Source organism: Xiphophorus couchianus, chromosome 2 (genome assembly GCF_001444195.1).
Source record: "Xiphophorus couchianus chromosome 2, X_couchianus-1.0, whole genome shotgun sequence".
Classification (NCBI taxonomy): Eukaryota; Metazoa; Chordata; class Actinopteri; order Cyprinodontiformes; family Poeciliidae; genus Xiphophorus; species Xiphophorus couchianus.
The window spans coordinates 16,209,931-16,229,844 of record NC_040229.1 but is presented as its reverse complement, the minus strand read 5'-3'; the positions used below and the strand labels follow the sequence as shown (position 1 = coordinate 16,229,844).

Genomic DNA, 19,914 nt, shown 5'->3' with positions numbered 1-19,914 from the left:
TCTCCCCTCTAAGTACTTATTCACCTCCCCCCGCTCCCTCCATCCTCCTCCTCTGCCTGTTGGCGTGCGCGCCAGAGAGTTACGCATCTATCTTCTTGCTCTGAGTGTTATTTATTTTTCATCTCGGTTTTTTTTCTCGAGTTTATCTTCCCGCAAGCAGCAAATACGTACTTTACGGAATATTTAAAGGGGAATGCGAATGTTCAAACCTGTGTGGTGCTGGATGTGTCTTGTTTATGATGTGAATGGGGTTGCATGCTTTTGTTCAAATAAACACATTAAGCAGGTTATATATTTCACGTGTTATTTTTTGTCTTCACTTTAACCCTTTTATTATCATCCCGTCAGCGCGGAGGGAATTTGCCATTTGTCTTTAGTTTTGCCTTTTAACAGTTTTTTTCCGACTACCTGAAACTGAAAAGTGAATAATCCTTGAGTTTTATTGGGATAGGTCTGCAGACATAAAAATTAAAATTAGTCCAAGTGGCTATTAAGGCCAGTAATAGGCTATTACTTAAACCTTCCAAAAGTTTTACGGTTTAACTAATCCTATTTCCACAAAGTTGTTTGTAAATGAATTAGGAGTATCGACGTAAATGTGTGATTTAATTCATGTGCAAATTGTAATAGCTATTAGATTTCTTTGACCTTTCCAACCCTGACACAAGAAATATTGCTTATAAAATAAGACATTTTAAGTGTGAATATGTTTATTAAAGTTTAGTTAAAAATAATTAAGCTTCTTTTTAAAAGGCATTTTCTATTTTTCAGACACACAGTGCCATTTTATATACAGTACAATCAAATAACTATGTTACTTTCAGTTGTTTGAAAAAAAATACTTATACATTAACCATACTGTAAATGGAATTTGACTTGACAATATGGCACCTTAAAATTGGGCCTCTGTATCTTTAAGAAGCTCCTACTCTTTCAGACACTCCTTCAGTACATCATCACAACAGTGCTACTCCATTAAGCCTTTTACAACCATCCTTAGGAATGTTGGACTGAGATATGAAAAGCTCACCAGACACCTGGAGGTGTTTGCTAATTGCTGCTGCCACTAATCTGGTGGAGCTGAAAGTGGAAAGCACTGGGGAGAAGTGCTGAGTGAGATTGAAGCTCAGCTGGAGATTGTAGCTCCAGGGAGGAGCTATATATAGATAGCAAGGATTTCTCCAACATAAATGACAGAATTAAAGCAACACTCTGTTGAGGGAATAACATTATGGCATCATATAATGCTTTAAAAAGTAGATTTTACATAATATCCTCTTTAAACTTGTTTGGTTGCATTTATTGAGTTCACAATTGACAATTAATATCAAAACTTTGTGTCCCTTTGTCAGATTATTTGCTTGATTGTGTCATTTTCCCAACCACCGATATTCCTGACTCAATGCAAAACAGCAGCACATGCGGCGCTCTGCCACGTGCAGTAAGTCACGTGACGTCCACTCCACAAGATCACTAAGCGGACTTGCCATTTACGTTTTACAAAAAAAAAATTTAAAAAGCATTAACTGGCTGTTAACACTTTGAATACAGGGTGCAGCTGCTGCCGATTTCCATCCATCCATTTTTTTTACACCCTTGTCCCTAGTGAGGTCGGGAGATGCTGGTGCTCATCTCCAGCTAACATACACCCTGAACAGATCCCCAGTCTGTCGCAGGGCAAAGCAGAGACAGACAGGACAAACAACCATACATACACACACCTGTGCCTGTCTGGCCAAAGTTGGTGGGAACATTTCCACACCAGTCCTTCAGGAAGTTACGCCTATGAATATGTTTTTAAATATTATAAGTTTTGAAATATATTCATGGAAAATTCATGTGGCGTTCTCTTGGACTTAGCTCCTTCACCACAGAGTAGAACACAAGTATAGGATTCAAAGCAGCATGTTTTGAAACCAAATTGTTAAATAGATTGAGGTTTTAAAAATTATGCCATTTAACAATGTTAGTTACTAAAGTTCACACTATAAAAACATGTTTATGTAAATTGATATTAGCCTTTTACATGCTTAGTAGTTAGTAAAAGCTAATTCTGGTTGTGCTTAACATTTATTCTTCTGCCAAACCACTGCAAATAGTCTATCTAGAAAGTCAATGTTTTATAGTGGTATGAGTACAGGTCTTGTTATCCATATCTATTGGTTTTCCAATAAATACTCTTAGATATAAGATTTTTTTTTTAATTTTCCATCATTCATTCTGAACTACATATTGAAGCAGTTGTTAACACGGTGACTTCCCAGCAATAAGATTTTCATTCTCATTTCTTTTTAAATGGTGTGTCTGATATGAGTGTGTAGGTTCTTTTTTGTGTTTCTGTGATGGACTGGCAATTTGTCCAAGGTGTACCCTACCTGTGACTATGAAGATCCAGTCCCATCAATTAAGCAGGTACTTAAACCATCAGCCACACTAACCATTATTTTTGAATAGTAAATCTTGGTGAATCAAGCCAATCACCCAACCCTGTTATGTTATACCAACCCTGGCGTGGGTGTGTCCATATTTGACTGAGGGGTGTGTAATTAAAAAAACCAAAATCGGCTAGATTTTAACAACAACTATGTCAAGAATTTACAAAAGTATGTAAAAAAAAATCCCATTGGGAAGATTTAGACACAGATATTGTTTAAATCCTCTAGTTTCTAAAGTGCGTTACCATTCACTCAGTTTTTTTTTCTCACCCATCCTGTTTTGCCAATCTTTCCTCTATCGTGTTCACTTATCAACAGAGTGTTGTTAATATAACAGATATTGGAAGCCACTTGTCAACAACGGGAAACTCAATAGGCTGGTTAGTTGTTTGTACTGCTCTGCTGGTTCCCTCTTAGATAAGATGAACTCAGTGGTAAGGAAGAGGGGGTGGATGGATGAGTGCGATCTCTGTTTCCAGTGATGACAGTATAAGATAGCATGAAACTTTATGGCAGTGCTTTCAAGAAGCTCTGATGTAGCACTCATACAGCTTTACTGCAGCCCTTAGCACAGAGCAGAGTATTGATTAGGTATCAAGTTAGTCTAAAGATTTACAGGAACGTGGAAATATCTGGCTATTTTGTAACAATCACGTCATGTGAGCAAAACAAAACATAGAAGTAGCTGGATGAATATGTAGGAGGAAACAGACTCCAGCTCTATATTCTGTCTGGTTTGGTGAGTAATGGTCCTGTGAAGTCCTACGGGAACTGCAGAGTTCCTTGCAACAATAAAGAATCATCGATGAGTCAGACACTTTCACTGTAGCAAAACATGTTTTCTGTTTTAGCATGTTTTTACTTTAATTCCTAAGAAATAAAAAAAGTATAAAATGTATACAAAACGCATCTATTCATACGTTTTAGTATACATAAACACATAACAAGCAGCATATGAGTGAGTAACCTTCACCAGTCTGAGTTTGCGGCAAAAAACTCCTCACTGCCACAATCTCATTACTGACTCTCCTTGCAAGAATCCAGTGGGTGTTTTCATTTCGTCTGCGAGACTTCTGCTAGGAGATGGAAATTAGAGAAACCCAGAAGCCCTCTGCCTCGCTCCACGCGAGTGCCGACCCGTCACCATTGGAGACTCCTCACATCTGTGGCTAGTTATTGCCAGAAAACCTCATATCTGGTAATGGGGGAGAGAGAGTTCAATGGGAGATTGAGATGATATTAAGGGTGAAGAAGCAGCTTCACAGGGAGTGCAGATGAAGAACAGTCTGGAACAATGGGGTTTTTTGTCTAAAAGGGAAGTGCAGAAACATAGTAGAGCAGCAGGGTGGCTCTATTTGCATGCATACTTGTGGAGTGTGTTGAGTATTAATGGACTTCCTGCAGATTTGTTTGGAATCTTTGTGTGCATTGGTGTTCGACAGTTTTACTTTTCAACACAAGTGGGCGTATGCAAATACACGTCTATGTTCTCTGTTGAAAATAGTTAAACCTGTGTGTGACCTCGGATTAAACTAACTTCTAGATGTCAGAAAACAGAATAGATTTCTCCAAAAGAACCCTTCTGTTTTAGAAATAAGTGACGAGGATATATTAGAAACTGTTACAGTTTGAGTTAGAGGACTCAGAAATGTGGGCATGGTGGCTCAGGTAGGTAAGTGCAATTAGAAGAGAAGCTGCGCCAGAGCAAGGCAGTTGTGAACTGTTTGGGGAAGATGCTGTAAACACAGATACTGTGTCAAGTGATCCTCCTTTAAATAAACACACATTTCCTGTTGTCAGCACACGTGATTGTGGCCACTGCTCCTAATGGAGGTTTGCTGACATTTCCAAGCAATACAAATAAACTCTGTGGAGACACAATTTTCTTCGGAAGAAAGAAAACCCTGCACAGTTTTAAACATGTTCATCAAGTGAAATTTGTCATAATATCCCCCCCACGCCCTCTTCTCCCTCCCTCCACACACGGCCTCCCCACTTCATCTCTGTCGTCTGCTTTTGGGTAATTTCGAGTACAGAATTTTGACGTTTAGAGCACTAAGGCAAAAAGTTGTAAATTTTTCCATGCATAACAGCTGACTAAAATAAAAAAAAAAATAAAAAGAATTTCAAAGTCGTACAAGGAGAAGCTTGGTGGGTTGCACATTATGTCTTACTGTCATGCTCAAAGAATCTGTAAATTTCAGTCGATATCATATTTAACCTGACAGTTGTCCATTCTACACTTGTACACCTCAGTACAGCTCAATTGGGTACAGGTACAAAGTATAAACTATCATCCAAAAAACATAAAATATGAGCTGTAATTTCTTCAATTTACAAACATAATCAAATTTCTTATGATTACCTTACATTAATCAATCAAAAATATTAAACTGAACAAGTTTAAAATATTAAACTGGTAATAGCATCAATTTTAGTAATGGCATCAAATTTGAAACTCAGATATCTCAAACTGACCTAAAATGTTTTTGAGACGAATACCTTTTGACTGAGACAACATTAACCCCTTCATGGCTTAATGAAGGGGTTAATGTCGAACATCATAGGTATGTTTGGTTACATACCTTTGATGCATATTTGTACTAATTCAACCTCGTCTTCCTCTTTTGTTAAGCAAAAGAAAAATCTTAAATATTTTTTAGCCTTTTTATATAGATGTTTTTAAATGTCTCCAGTAAGAGTCAAGCAGAACTGACATCAAATGCCTTGTTTGTGTGCACAAACGTTGCAAATAAAACTGATTGTGGATCCTTATTATTGGACATCTTAATGATGAACGGGAGTAAAAAAGCAAGAATAAAAAGCATGACAACCTTGGTCTATCCTACAAACTCTAGTAATTTAATGTAGCCACTTATTTTTCTACAAACATCTTGTGCCATTTTTACAAAACGACTAAACTTTTTTAACTACAGAAAGCAGAGGACAAAATCTTTTTTTGATGACTAATTTTTCCAACTTTTTAGCCATTGTTCAAGTTGTTTTGTCTGCAGCAGGACTGTCTCAATTCAATATTTTTCTTTGTTAGTGGTAACAGCAGTTTTACTTTCATCTGAAGAAGTTTATGTACATTAAAATGAACAATACATATCCTGAAATACACTTATCAGTAACCTTTCAAATACAAAGACTTGATTAATTTACTTCCTGTAGTGAAACATATTAAATTTTATTACACTAAATATTGTAATACAGAAAAACACCCTTAGTTGTGAGAACAGTCTTTTTTGCCTTTTGTCTACCCTTCCTCCTGTGTTTATGGGTGTCGATGTGAACATTTGTGTTTGAACACTTGAACAATTCCTGAAAAAAATGCCATGGTGAGTTTGTATATTAACACAAAGCATGATTGTTTAAATGACACATCCTCTAGCATGGTATACATAAAGCGTGTCCCAAAAACACATCAGCGTCCCACACACTCTATTGCGCCGGCTATTTGACAGCAGACCTGGGTCTCGTAAAAGTGCACAGTGACAAAGTTGAATATATCCATCATTTTAACGTTTGTGTTTGGATGTGATTGTTTATCAGTGACACTAACCTTTTGAACACAGTGACTATGCATATTTTCCACTGGAGCCTCTGAAGTTAAGCTTGCAACTAACAGATATATTGAAAACAAATATGCATGCCGACTGAAAAACGTAATACATCAAAATGTTCCCATTCCAAAATCTGAGCCTCAACATTCTCTGAAAAGAATTCTCAGAAATGTCTAAAAGAACACAAGTGTAAAACCACTGCACAGCCATTGGATAAATAAAAGGGAACCAAACATTATACACATAACAAAAACGTGAGTAGATCTTAAAATAGAATCTAAACTCATGTTTCCTCATTTCTTACACATCTGCAAATAGTCAGCTTGTCTTGTCTGTTTTTCTCACTTCTAATTTGCTCTTGTGTGATTCACTCAGAAACACTGATGCTCTGGGGTAGCAAATTTGCTGGGTAAAAATCAAAGAGTCAATGCAGGAGAAAAGCTGCTGTGAGGCTGTAGGTATACTTCATCCCATATGTGTCTGTGTCAGAACTCATACATGTAATTAACATGTTGATGGTGAACATGGCATGCAGCAGGCGGGATTGAAAGCAGCTTTTTGGAGCCCACCTGAGTGATTTGCCAGACATTCATGCTGGGAAGCTCAGGCAATAACACACACAGTGAAGTGTTTGCACATGCTGTGTAAGATCCAGCTAGTGAAGTTGTACCTTCAGCTCTCTGAAGACAGGATCAGGACAAGAAAGGTTCCTTAAGTATCTACAATAACCACCAAGATAACATTTTCACTCCCACTGTCCCAATGTGCCTTAGTATTTCTACTAAATGAGCTAAGCTCTTGTGACGGCATTCTTCACTCAAAAAAGTAATAACTCTTAAGGTTACATAGCTACATATGTACATGCATAGCTTTTGAAGACGGACTGTTCCAAGCATTTGTAGAATGCTTACCATGATTGGTTTGTTAAATCACTCTCCTGATTTTGTCGGAAGAGGAATTCACTCTGATAAGGGCTTCTTTATTCTTTGTGTGGGTATTCATCATCTTTATGTTTTGGACATTATCATACACACTATATTGCCAGAAATATTGGCTCCACTCAAAGCCATTGAACTGACGTGCTCCAATCAGGAGGTGTGTTCTGCTGTGAAAGGCTGTTTATATGTGGAATAAATCCAGCCTGTTAACCTTTCAGGCAGCCAATCCAGAAATGCTACAGATGTTGTCAGAGCAAAAGGTGGGCCTACACCATGTTAAAACCTTTGTATTAAAAATGTGATTTTTTTTTAGTTCAAAAGACCAAAATCTATCAGGGTCAAAATGAATAGCCCCCTTAAGAACTAACCTTTTCATCTAACCAGAGAACAAAGCACTGTATTAAAATTACGTGTAATGTGTAACTTTACCTTATAAAGTTACAAAGTGTACCTTGTAAACTTTGGAACTTTACAAAGTTACAATGGATACAGTGTAACTTATCCATTGTTATTTATTATTGTATTATTATTTCTCATTTTATGAGAAATAATATAAACTTTTGATTTTAGCAAATGGCTGCAATGAAACAAAGAGTGAAAAATTCAAAGGTGGGTGAATACTTTCTGAATACTGCATATAGACAAATTTTCATTCCTGTAGCTTGCATACATGTGAACACAAACTCACACAAACACAATGTAAACTGAAAGCAGAGAAAGAAAAACAGGTAGAGAGAACAGAGAGGTCTGTGGTACCGTTAATGGGTTTGGAAAGCACTGTGGCATTTCCTGATGTTACATGCCAAGTGTGCTTGTTGCTCTGTACAAAAGAACACCGTCTTTATCTCAATGATTGCACATATATTTACACGTTGAAGCTGGTGACAGTATGCTTTGGAAGAACAGGTGCTAAAAGATGTACCAATAACTAACACCACTTTAGGGTCTATTTTGTCATTTGGAAAAGTGCTTTAAATTACACTCCTTGTTTTTCTTATCAAGTCATACTAAATGCACCTTGACCTCAATGATGTTTTGCAAAATATTTATAGAAAGTTTGTGCCCGTTACTGGAAAACATACCATACATGTACTCATGCACTAACTCTGGCAGCACACACTGATATTATTTAAGATTGTGTTTGTACTTTTTTTTCTTTTTACAGGATGTTAGTTTTAATTTTAGTCCCACTCCACTGTCTGCATTTTATGATGACGGAAAAATTGTGACCTCTTTGTTACTCCTTACAGGAACCCCTTTTTATAGTTAAAAAAAAAGTTCCAATTAATGGTTTTGCTGCTGGTGTTACTGTGTTACGTTTACCACATTTGAAGCAGAGTTTATTCAGGCTTGGGGTGAGTGTCCTCAAAACATCATGATCTAGAGGCTGAGAAGTTCACAATGTGTCCAAGGGTTGCAATACTGCTCCAAAAATAGCGTATTCTGGTAAATAAACGTAAAAGAGTGTTAGATTATAATAACAGTCATGTTACTGAACCTCACAGGGGTTCACTAATCGCAAGCTGATTCTTGCAGAGCCAGCTATGGGTCATGCTGTCAATGCAACATTGATCTTGTGTGTCACTTCCTGCAGTTGGTGGCAGAAATCCAAAAAGCCACTGCAAGGCTTCAACTTAACCACTGCTGAGTCAGACGGCTTATAAGTTTTTAGATGGCTGGAATAAAGTTTAGAAACAACATTAGAACAAACGTATAAGTAGAGGTAGAAAAACGGATTAAATAAAAATAGTTGCTCAATCCACTAGTATAAAGATTTTGAAGAAATTGCTCTAGGTAAGTGTAGGAATTTTTGGATAAATTTACACAAAACAGATGTACCAAAGAGAAAATTCCTGATGGATATTGATGAAGTTAAGAGGAAATACGTACAGGTTATAAAAAGTAAAAAATTGTGCTGAGATCCCTCTTTCTGATCTAAGAGTATTTACTTGGATCAGCAGGAAAACACATGATTTCTATCACAGCTTAATCAATAATTTTGGAATTTAGTTTTACAATCACTACATGTATTTCAGCACAATCTCATAGTGCACGTCACTTTTATAAAATTCTTGCTTATGGCTTTTCTTTATTTGGATCAAAATTTCTACCATTGACAAAACATAAGAACCTGCGTCTGATATGTACATCTTAGCTACGTCATAATGATTTCAAAGTACTTAGTAAACTAAGGGTTTCAAATTATTTACAATATTTGGGCTTGCAAAAGGTAAAGTATTGTAAAAGGAGTTTACAAGGTCTTTATTTTCACTTTCTTAAAAAAATGACAGCTCAAAAATTCCTATTCTTATTAATAATCAGTAGAAAGATCCTTTTGGTAATAGAATTAAACCTTTCTTACAATTGTTGACCAACTTTGTGCATGTTTTAATTACAACACAGATAAATCATAATTATAAATTATTATTTTTCATTATAGTGGGATAAAGGGCCGCCCATTGGTTGGAATGAGGCCAAGTTTGTAATTTACCAACAGTTGTTCAAGAACTATAGTCCCAGACGTGAGTCAGTCAAAGTAAATTGAAACCATGATACTGCACAAAATGTCTGTTAAAATTGAATAAGTTTGGCGCTGACATTTTACAAAAATGAAAGAGGTCTCTGCTGATGCATACAAAAGATGTCCATTTTTTGTATGCATCAGCAGAGAACAAAAAAAAAACAAAGACATTTGTTTTAACTGTGCAGTGGAACAACACTAATATTCTTTGGTTAGTAGTTTTACGTTCAGTGGCTGTATATTATTGAAGGACAAACAAATATTATTAGACAGTCAGGAAATAATGGTACTTTTACAGATGCAGTGTTATTGAAACCCATCTCCAGAAGTTCTTTCCTTTTGCAGCAACAAGCATGTTGAACAAAACAACGTGTGTGGGGGGGGGAAAGCTGGAATCTTAGTCATAACAATACAACACTTTTATTGTGAATATATATTTGCACAATAATCAACACCATATTATAAACATTTTTCTTTTACATGATTTTCTTTCTTTTATACAGTAAATAGTTTTAGTGTACAAATGTATACAAAACTTATTCAGGCTAGTGAAGTTCCACAAAAGAGTGTTTTCATATACGGTATTAAAGCACAATCAGAAATCAGAGGGACACGCACATGCCTGCACATTGACACGGGACCCCTGGGATAAAACACAAGTCAACACACAACTTTGATAGACAGCATAACCTGATCACTCAACAGCAGGATGTCACCATGAAGGCAAGGTAGAGAGAATTTAGCAGCTATCAGTAAAATAGCTTGTAAATAAACAGATCCGAACCCACATGTGGTCTTTGACAAAGACCACATTGACAAAGTAAGGCAATGCAAAATTACCACTGGTAGTAGTAGAGTATTCAGAACGTTTCTCTTCAGCAGGTCCCAATGCTGATCACAGGCAAATACAGCGTTCAAACACGGACAAGCTCATCCCATCACAATGCAGCATTTTGACGCCAAACCCTTGGCGCCTTTTTTCACAGCACTTTAAGAGCAACACTAAAAAGGAAACAAGCATAGGGAGGTGACGGCAAGAGGAATGAAACAAATAAAACAGTCTTTGATATGCTGTGCTCATTCACAAGTCATCTTGGCTCCTGAGTCTGGTGATCCAGAAAGGGAACAGAAACAGGGTCATAAAGGGGAGAGTGATGCTGGAACACATGGACAGGTCTGCATTAGGTTTGGTTTTCCCTTCCCCCAAAATCGAAATGAGTGTTTTATTGAGGTGTGGTGTCGATCTCAAGAATTAGAACAACAGCAGTGGATTTGGCCAGTTTCATAAATTATCACTGCTAGGGTTGACTTCCCTGCTATAGTGAAATAAGCATTAGCCTAGAGGCATACATGGTAAGAATACAACTCTGGTGCACTGCTTCATTCATATATCAGAATGTTTAGAGCTACTATGTAGGCACTGGGAATTCAATGCATCAAACCGAAGACAACCAAACTGCTAATCCAAGCACAACCAGGTTTGAAGTTGTCACTTACCTAAAAGACTGCACAGAGTGCAGGCAGACACACCTAATGCTGTAGCTAAAATACAATTATACTGTACTCCTATAAGCAAGGAATGTTGTTCACAAAGAAGAAAAATAGCGTGCACATTCTCTGGGAAAGTTGTGGTCCTTGGTACTGTTTAGGAGCTTTGGTGTCAAAGTGATGATGTAATCTTAAGCTCTCTACTGAGCACATGCTACGACAATGAAACACCTAGCAAGTCACTGAATGCTAGTTGATTTTACAAACAAAATCAATAAATAAAGAGGAAAAAAATATATAATTTCAAATGAAAATGATAATTATGATATTTGCACTGGTTGAAAAACATCTTTACAGCATATTGTCCCATATGCAACAAACAATGCTGACAACTTCACAAATCAATGCTGTCAGTGAACGTGTAGTCTTTGCTTGATTTCCAGTTGGCATAGTGGAATACATCTTCCATCTTTACTTTATAAATAATAATAATAATAAAAAACAAATGAGGCAGAATTAAAGGGTTTGGTTAGCTCTTACATTTGCACCATAGAGAAGATTAAGTTGTAGATGATAGAAATGATTGCAGCTGATCTCAGTACGTTTCCACTTTTAAAAATGACGAGGAAATGGATGAGCACCCTTTGGCATTGGAAAATGGAAATGCTGAGACTGTTTTTTTTTAAATGTTTAACATGTTTCTGCATACATCCTGTATGGCGCAAGTGGAATGTCTTCTGGCATCCCGTGCAATGTGATGATCATCTGTGCAGGGGTGAGCGTGGTTGAGCGTTTGAGTGTGTGTAGGGGTCATGACTGTAGTAAGAATTTGGTGAGCCAGAACAGCAATTGGAGGCCAAGCATTGACCAGAGACTTGGACTTAGGTGGTTCCCTCCTCCACAATCAGAATCATCCTCCTGTCAAACAAATCAATGTGTGAGAAATAAAACACAGCATACAACAAACAGCATATTTGACATTTATGGCATGTTGGAATTTTTTTTATTTGTGTTTATTACAAATAAGAGATTAGGAGTGGGCCATTCCAACACAAAAATATGCTTTGAACTAAACTTTTAAAGTGTGATCTGGCTGTATGATTAGGGTCTTTTGTCTTTGCTCTAGGTCGTTCCTTTATAGCTATTATGGATGCTTCTCTAATTGAAACTCTCTTTACCTGACTTGTCAGTTTTGGTCAAAAGAAGAAGAAATTTTGTGTCTTCTTCAAAAACACAAAATGTCACAATTTTGTGAGACTTCTTGATCACATACAATCCTAGTACAATATATTGCTGTTTGTAGTCATAACATTGCAAAAATAATGTAGCTTGAGGGACATAAATACTTTTTGTAAGAAAATGTTTGTTTTATCAAAACACTAAAACGTAGCAGTTACAATTTGTGTCTCAACAGTTTCTAATGAATTTCAGAACTACTTCAGTCATAGTAGTTCAGTCACTTCAGTCAATTTGTATCTACAAATTAGAAAATTGATTTATATTAAGAGAATTCAAACACTGAAAATGTTAAAAATGTCACTCATTTTTCTGCTGAATTCTTTTTAACCCTTTAATGCATTTGAGCACTACATTGTTTCAACACTTGTTTTTTTTTTTTGGGTGTATTGTGTATTTCTAAACGCGGCAGAATTCTAGGGAAAAGAGACGGCTGTCTTCTTTATTCAAAGAGCAGGAAAGCCATATGAGGCTTCCTCTGTTTACTCCAGTGACAAAATGGACTGGCCTCGACACAAACCGTCTTCCTGTGAGGTGCTGAGCCAAAATAAAAAAGACAGCTTGAAAATGGAAAAGGGCAAACCCACTTTTACTCTGTTCATCTACTTCCTCTGCCATTCCTCCCCTCCCCTTTGCTTCCCTAGAAGGCCTCTTCATAATATAAACATGCACTCACATGAATAGTGGCCGGTTGGGAGTATGATTGTTGCAACACAATGAAAGGCAGGATTCACAAAGGTGTGGGAAACATTTTTTACCAAATATTTAGACATCGTATGAATTGTTCAAAGTTGTGTTTTGGTACAGTTATACTGAATGTGATTTGATCCACCTTGTTCCTTTGTTTAATTGCTTTTTTTTAAATGGTGCAATGCAAAATCCCCCTATAGACCTTAAAAACTACTTATACATAATTTGCATGTGGTATTCGTTTATGTTTTGACATCAAATACCAAAATCTAAACATTGGGCTGTTGTCTTGCTGTTAGTAGCATTATGGGTAGTTTTACTATAAATCCCTGCTCTTTAGTCAAGGTCGGCAAAGAAACCACTTCTATCCCAAAAGAAAGATAAAGGACAGACTGACATTATACAGAAGGTATGAAGATTGGATTACAGAGGAGTATGGTACAGTTATTTTATCTAATGAAGCTTGCTTCAGACTACATAGGACATGTAGGGGAAAAACTGTCAGGACTTTTTATAGCACACTGGAGGGAAAGTTACATAAAGGACAGTAAAAGCAAAATAGCTTCAAGAATATTGAAATTTCAGGTCCATGTCCAGGACACCTTCCAGATTGTAATCTCAATGCAAACTGGCAGTAAATCCTAAATAAGCTAGTGGGCAACATTTAAAGGAAAAACATCCTCCGAGAACTGGATTTGATCTAAAAGCCTGATAAACAGGAAATCAGGGCAAATAGCAGAAATCTTGAAAAAGACATTTAAACACTGCACTTCACGATTTGCATGAACGTTAAGTATTTCTTAATAAAAAACTTTAGAAATTATTTAGAGATAATTATGAGAAATAACAGTTACTAAACTTTAGTACCAATAGAAACGTCATTCAAAAACATCTGATAAAAAAATCCAACAACAATAATGGAGTAAAATTAGTAAGAATCTAAGTTTATGGCTGACAAAACTCAAAACCCCTGTGGCTTCAAACAGAATATACAAAAGTAGTTGCTAACTAACTTACTAGTTAAATACTAGAGACAAAGCCACTACTTTGAAGCATAACAGCTACTGGAGTTTGGACTTCAAACTATTAAAGGGTTACAAAACAAAAACAACATTTTTAAATTTAAGGCATAAATCCAACAAGATTAGATCAGCTACAGGGATCACTATGGAATTTTTTAACTTGATTGGCTAAACTGTCCTCAATCAAGCTTTGTGATGAAACTGACCCTGAAGTCAGACACAGAAACAAAAGAAGAGGTGCAGAGGTGAGAGTGGAACCCCGACTGACTGGACACAGTGGCTCATCCTTGGTATGCAAAATCACAAAACAAGAACGAAAGGCGATGAGATGATGCAAGGCAGACAAAAACAAAAAGCAACAAACCCCCCCCAAAAAACTATGAGCATTGAGGTGAAAATATAAAAGCATGTAAATACGACTAACTGGACAGGACTGGGTAATGTCACTAATATAGGTGTTTTTGGAAAAAAAAATTCTCCACACAAAGCTATGTATAGTACGCGTTTGTCCCTTACATTTTCATTGTTGTCAAAGCATACATCAGGCCCTTTGCGGTATCTGGGGCTCTGAGCCAGCTCACAAGGATTTGGTCCTTCAGCTGATCACACACTCAGGAAAAAACAATTAGCTGTGAACATTGTATGTTTACCACTTTCCCCCCCACATTGATGAACTGAAGTGCTATCCATCTTATCTTATCTATAGTTTGGTTCATGTGTCAACCCAACGTGTATCTATAGTAACAGATTTACATAAAGTAAACAGAAGATGACAAATAAAGCAGGTGTCAAAAACATACTCTGAACATATGTACACAAACCTTGTTTACAAATTACCTCCAACTTTTATCTCTAAATTAACCTGAAGGTAGCCTCAAAGCAATTCGCACAAAGGGCTCTGGTTCAAGAAAAGAGTGAGGCTATATTTCATGCTGCACATCTGGTTAACGGTCCACATCTGAAAAGCCACTGGGGAACTACTACAAACTCCTTAGGTGTGCTTCCTTATATTGTCAGTTTAAAGCCTCACTATCCTGTGGGTGATGGATGTTGAACTGGAAAGCACACAAGTGAAAATCTGGTGCGTTTTTACAAGCCAAAAGAAAAGGATACAGGGTTGCTCAGCCTGACGAAGTGGCCTGGGATCACAGGATAAACATGTTGCCTTGGCATCAGTGATCAGAAACACCAGGTTTGTGTTGGGAAGCTTCTCAGCACGATACATCCTAAAAAGCAGAGAAACCACAAATATATCCCAATCACTGTCTCTGTAAACACATTCTATTGCATACATACATATTTTTTATATTCATTTATATATGCACAAATTTCCACTCATATTTCTGCACTTCTTGAATGCTTTTCCTCCCTAAATTAACCTGGTCAGCTGCACATACCTTTAATCTGAGTATTGCATTTTCTTAACTGCACAGTATTATTCTTATATTGTAAATTTATGTTTACCGTGAAACTTTGTACTCTTCTATTTTTATTTTTTACCTTTGTGTAAAAACCTTTGTCCCTACTGCTGCTGTAACCTCAGAGTTTCCCCACTTTGAAACCGATCCATCACTACAAGCTGTAAACTTTCATGCAATTCTTTTCCCTTGAAATGTAGTATTTTATGAAAATCAGAAAAAAATGTCTTTGAAACTACAGGTGTTAACTTTGCAGAGTAAAGCATTAGACTCATGAGGCATATAACAGTCAATAATAGCCATATTGACTCAACCCAACATACAGTCTTGGGTTGAACTCCCCAACCCAACACTGTAAGAAACAGAATAGAGTTTGTAGCAAAGTAGATGTGCAGTGTTCTAAAAACTAGTGAGTCTGAATCCTTGCCAAAGTGAGAATAAAGGAGAACAGACTAAAACGTCTTTGCTCTTTCCATTAAGTCACTGAAGCATCAGGTGGTCTGTGTTTCATCAAAGCTCATCACAAAACAGCTGGTTAAAATCAGGCTGAAAAATGAAGGATGGACAAGAAACTAACAGCTTCAGAGTTTGCTAAACTCTGAAACTGTTAGTTTATGTTGGATGAGGCATAAAATGTGGAAAATTCGACATAGTGCATTCCATTTTAAGGATGTGCAGAAAAAATAACTGATACATGAGCAAATCCAGATTTACACCGATGCACCCAACCCCTATAAATAAACATTAGATATACCTGGAGCAGTTTCCACAGTCTAGGACACCCGAGTATGATCTTTCATCATTGTCAAAAAAGTACTGAGTCTGCTCTGTGATGCAGCTTTCTTTGAACATGGCATCTGGTATGTCATCATCTGCTGACTCCACTGGAAAAAAGAAAATGTTAACGATAAAAAAGGTTCCAGAGGTGGACCACTAAGCAAGTTGTGAGACAACCAGTAACCTGGTGAGTAAATCAGATACAAAGATGCTTAAAAATGTACTTCCTTCAATAACGTAAGTTTTTTTCTTTTTAATCACTGATTATAGTGTCACTTAAACTTCCATTGAAGAAACCTTCAATGTAAAAGTTACAGTTGAATATTTTTTTGCTGGTTAGGTGGAGGTGGTTCATTATTGTGGTGGCAACCCCTGCACGGGTTTATCATCAGCAAATCTTAAGTTGAAGTTTGCAATGCTCCAAGTCAAACTCAAGGCTCACATGCCAAATCCAGCTTGCCATAGCCATTTTTTGAAATAGAAATTAGAGAAAACAGTTGTGTAGCTTAAATATTGTATCAGTTAATCCTTATCAATTTTTATTTAACCGTTTAATAGATAGTTTTATCAACACCTTATGCCACAACTGGCCCTTTGAAGACATTAGTGATCTTGATGTGGTATGAAATAAAATAAGTTTGACAAACCTGATATAAATATAATGCTCTTGGCAGTGAGCTGCTATGTGCCACAAATTTGTCTTCAAAACTTTTAGAACACACAACATTTTTTAATGGATTTTGTGTATTTTGTACAGTGTCTTTAAGGACTGAGAAAAGTGCCTCCAAATAAAATGTGTTCTTATTTTTTAGTGATATTAACCAAAAAAAGCTTACCATACAGCTGCAGTCAACAAAGTATGATCTCCACACTAAAAGGAATACAGTACTTTACTGAGGTCCCTTGCGCATGCAGAGTCGTAGCCCTTGTAATCTAGTACCCTGCAACTTCTACATGCATCCCGGCTCCAACACACCCGAGTCAAAAGGCTGACTTTCCTCACTAGAATAACTCAGCTCTGCAAAGGCCTTCTAATGAGACATTCATTTGATCCAGGTGTGTTGGAAGAGTTGCAGGGTAGTAGCTCTGGAGAACTGGACTTGGGCACAGTGGTATAGTGGGTATACTTGGGTATAGTGCTCTCAATTAGAGACGAGAACACACACCTCTCATTAGAGACAAGACTGTTGTGCTGGTTGCTGGGAGACAGCAACACCTATTTGTGTTTTTCTAGAAAAATATAAAAAATATGTCTATGAGCTTATCAAATGTAAAGCCCCACTATTGTTGGTAAGGATCAGAAGATAGGCGGAAATAGCATGTTGTCAATGGGTCATAGAGTGGGTAATATAATCTTACAATTGTTGTAGAATAACTCATTAAAACAAAACAAAAAAACCCCAACTTGAAGACAATTGAGGAACCTCTGTTTTCTGATTCCTTCTGACTGCATTTGTCTAGGTACTGTTGTGTCAAAGTAAACGGCAGTGGGTTAAAATGATTGTAGTGTATGTTGTGTGTTTCATAGTGCCCAGCATTTTTCCAGAAAATCCATCCAACTACATCTTTCCATGATGCTGATAACTGCTTAAAATTCTGGCAATGTTTGGTCCTCTAACTCGAGGCTAAACTGGTAGATGTGCAGGAAATTTCCATCTCTATGAGTAATTCATGTAGATCGTGACAAAGTCAAGATGACAACCTAGTATGTGGTGCAGCATTGTAGTAGTATAACCAACAAAAGCAACAAGAGAAAAACTCTTCATTGGCTGCTGAAAAAGTACTATTTTAATGATTGTCTTCACACTGAAATAAATACTTCAAAGTCCAACAGAGGTTTATCCACCAGCAAACCGTTGTGGAGCTGATACAAACTGTAGCGTGATCTTAAATTCACTGTGAAGAGGGATTTAATGGATACAAGTGGTATTAATTAGATCCACTTTCACACGTTAGTTCTCATGCCATTCAGAAAAAAGATGTTGGAAAAATAACTGGTCTTACCTGCTTCTAAAAGGTTAGGGAACAAAAGACTGAAGAAAAGCTGTTGAAGCATTGACCTAAAACATGGAAAAAAAAGAAAAGGAAACAACACAACTTATCATTTGTTAGCATGTGTTTCGAATATCTTTCACTTGTTTATAACCAATAGCTGCTTGGAAGAAGCAACACATCTGTGTGAGGTTAGAGTCACTGGTGATGTAAATGCCATGGGAAATATTATCCAATCCATGTTATAAGATGGTTATACTGGACTTGGACAACCATGCAGAAAACAACGCAGTGTAATGTTGTGTAACTTTGCAATTCTCACACTGACCAAGCCAGAATAGTCTTCCAACACATTAAAGCCTACTCAACAAGTATTTTCACACTCTCAAATGCCAACATAAATAAACAAACAACACAAGTACAGAATCTGAGCCCTCACCAAGCAGCATTGGAAGCCCACCAGCCTATACTGAGGACGTCTGCAATAGTAGGCTGTGGAAAAAAAAAGAGAGGAATAGACACTTTGAAGTACTTGGTCACCAATAAATGAAAGCATGTTTATACATAGAACACGCAACTGACCACAAATATGGAGCGAGGTCCTGCTGCTGCCTTGTTGTCCTTCTCTGGGTCACACACAGACTGATAGTCATATGTCTTGTTGAAGGAGTACAGGGATGTGTTGACCAAGTTTATCATCAGCACCGGATCAACCTCGCCAAAGAACTGACCTATCTAAAAGAGTTTAGGAACAGAAAAGTAAAACACTGTATTGCTAATCCCAGCTCACAAATAAGTTTGGAGCTCAGTCCTATTTTGTCCAAGTCAGTTTTATGCATTTCTTTCATTCAAAATCGTGTCTGTGATTTTAAAACAATAAGCAAAATCAAAACATAAGAAGCAACACAAAACATAAAACCATTCCTTAAAAAGATAAATACTCAAACGCCAAGATAAAAAGCCTGAAAAATGTACACTGAGGTATCAAAGACAGTACATGCCCTATTTTGAATGGCATGAAATGTTTTCAAGTCCACTCTAACATAAATTCTACCACTGACAGGCAGGGCTACAGGACAGACAAAAAGGACCAGAGTTGATGTTGTGGAGCAGACCTCTTAAATTCACAGGAGACTAACTTCACTGCAGCCTCCATTACTGACTAAAATTCATCTGCTGTTTCTCTTTGAACCTTGTCTGGTGACTTGTGCTTTACTTCAGACAAGGATGCTCTGCTGTCCTGTAAGACTATAAGCTCTGAGCAAAGATTTTAGGCCATTCTTATGACTTACTGATGCTATAAGACATTAATTTATCCAGTATATGAAACTGATTATGACAAAAGCAAACATAACCAAGTGTGTTGAGAAGTAGAACTAAATAAAAGCAACAGTAAATTGTATCTTAAAGTTCCATTAGACATTTTCTAACTCTGGAATAATACACTCTAATAATAAAACACAGATTAAATTAGAAGCTAAAATATGGTTAAAAAAAAGAGAGAGAAAGAGATAAAATAAAATAAGCTAAGAGCTCAAGATAAGCTATGACAAGCTAAAAGATCATATAAAACAACTTAAGAAAAAAATAAGTTAAATTAAAATAAGCATTACTCAAAGCAAATTAAAGGCTTATACATGTCCAGCAAAAAAAAAAAAAAAAAAAAGAGGAGCTAAGAAAATTCAAGATAATATAAGTGTTAGTGGTTATTCACCAAGGAAATATACTCTTCTTGATTAGACATGAGCAGAAATCCTCCATCATCCAATATTACACAATCCACATGCTGCAAAAGATAAGTACATAAATTATTAAATAATAAAATAGGATA

General features: G+C 36.7%; 1 protein-coding gene across 4 annotated transcripts in view; it reads right to left on the bottom strand.

The window, feature by feature from the left end:
• Nucleotides 1-9,861: 9,861 nt before the first annotated feature.
• The window catches only part of LOC114133417 (voltage-dependent calcium channel subunit alpha-2/delta-1), a 72,504-nt gene continuing 62,451 nt past the window's right edge, over nt 9,862-19,914 (bottom strand). For all 4 annotated transcript variants that reach the window (XM_027999309.1, XM_027999315.1, XM_027999323.1 and 1 more), the window contains 8 exons: nt 19,798-19,869; nt 18,666-18,818; nt 18,523-18,575; nt 18,096-18,151; nt 16,069-16,198; nt 15,010-15,122; nt 14,413-14,495; nt 9,862-11,866 (listed from right to left, as the gene is read on the bottom strand). In XM_027999309.1, the coding sequence (XP_027855110.1) occupies nt 11,759-11,866; nt 14,413-14,495; nt 15,010-15,122; nt 16,069-16,198; nt 18,096-18,151; nt 18,523-18,575; nt 18,666-18,818; nt 19,798-19,869 (768 nt within the window). In that variant the 3' untranslated portion in view covers nt 9,862-11,758. The remainder of the gene's footprint in view (nt 11,867-14,412; nt 14,496-15,009; nt 15,123-16,068; nt 16,199-18,095; nt 18,152-18,522; nt 18,576-18,665; nt 18,819-19,797; nt 19,870-19,914) is intronic.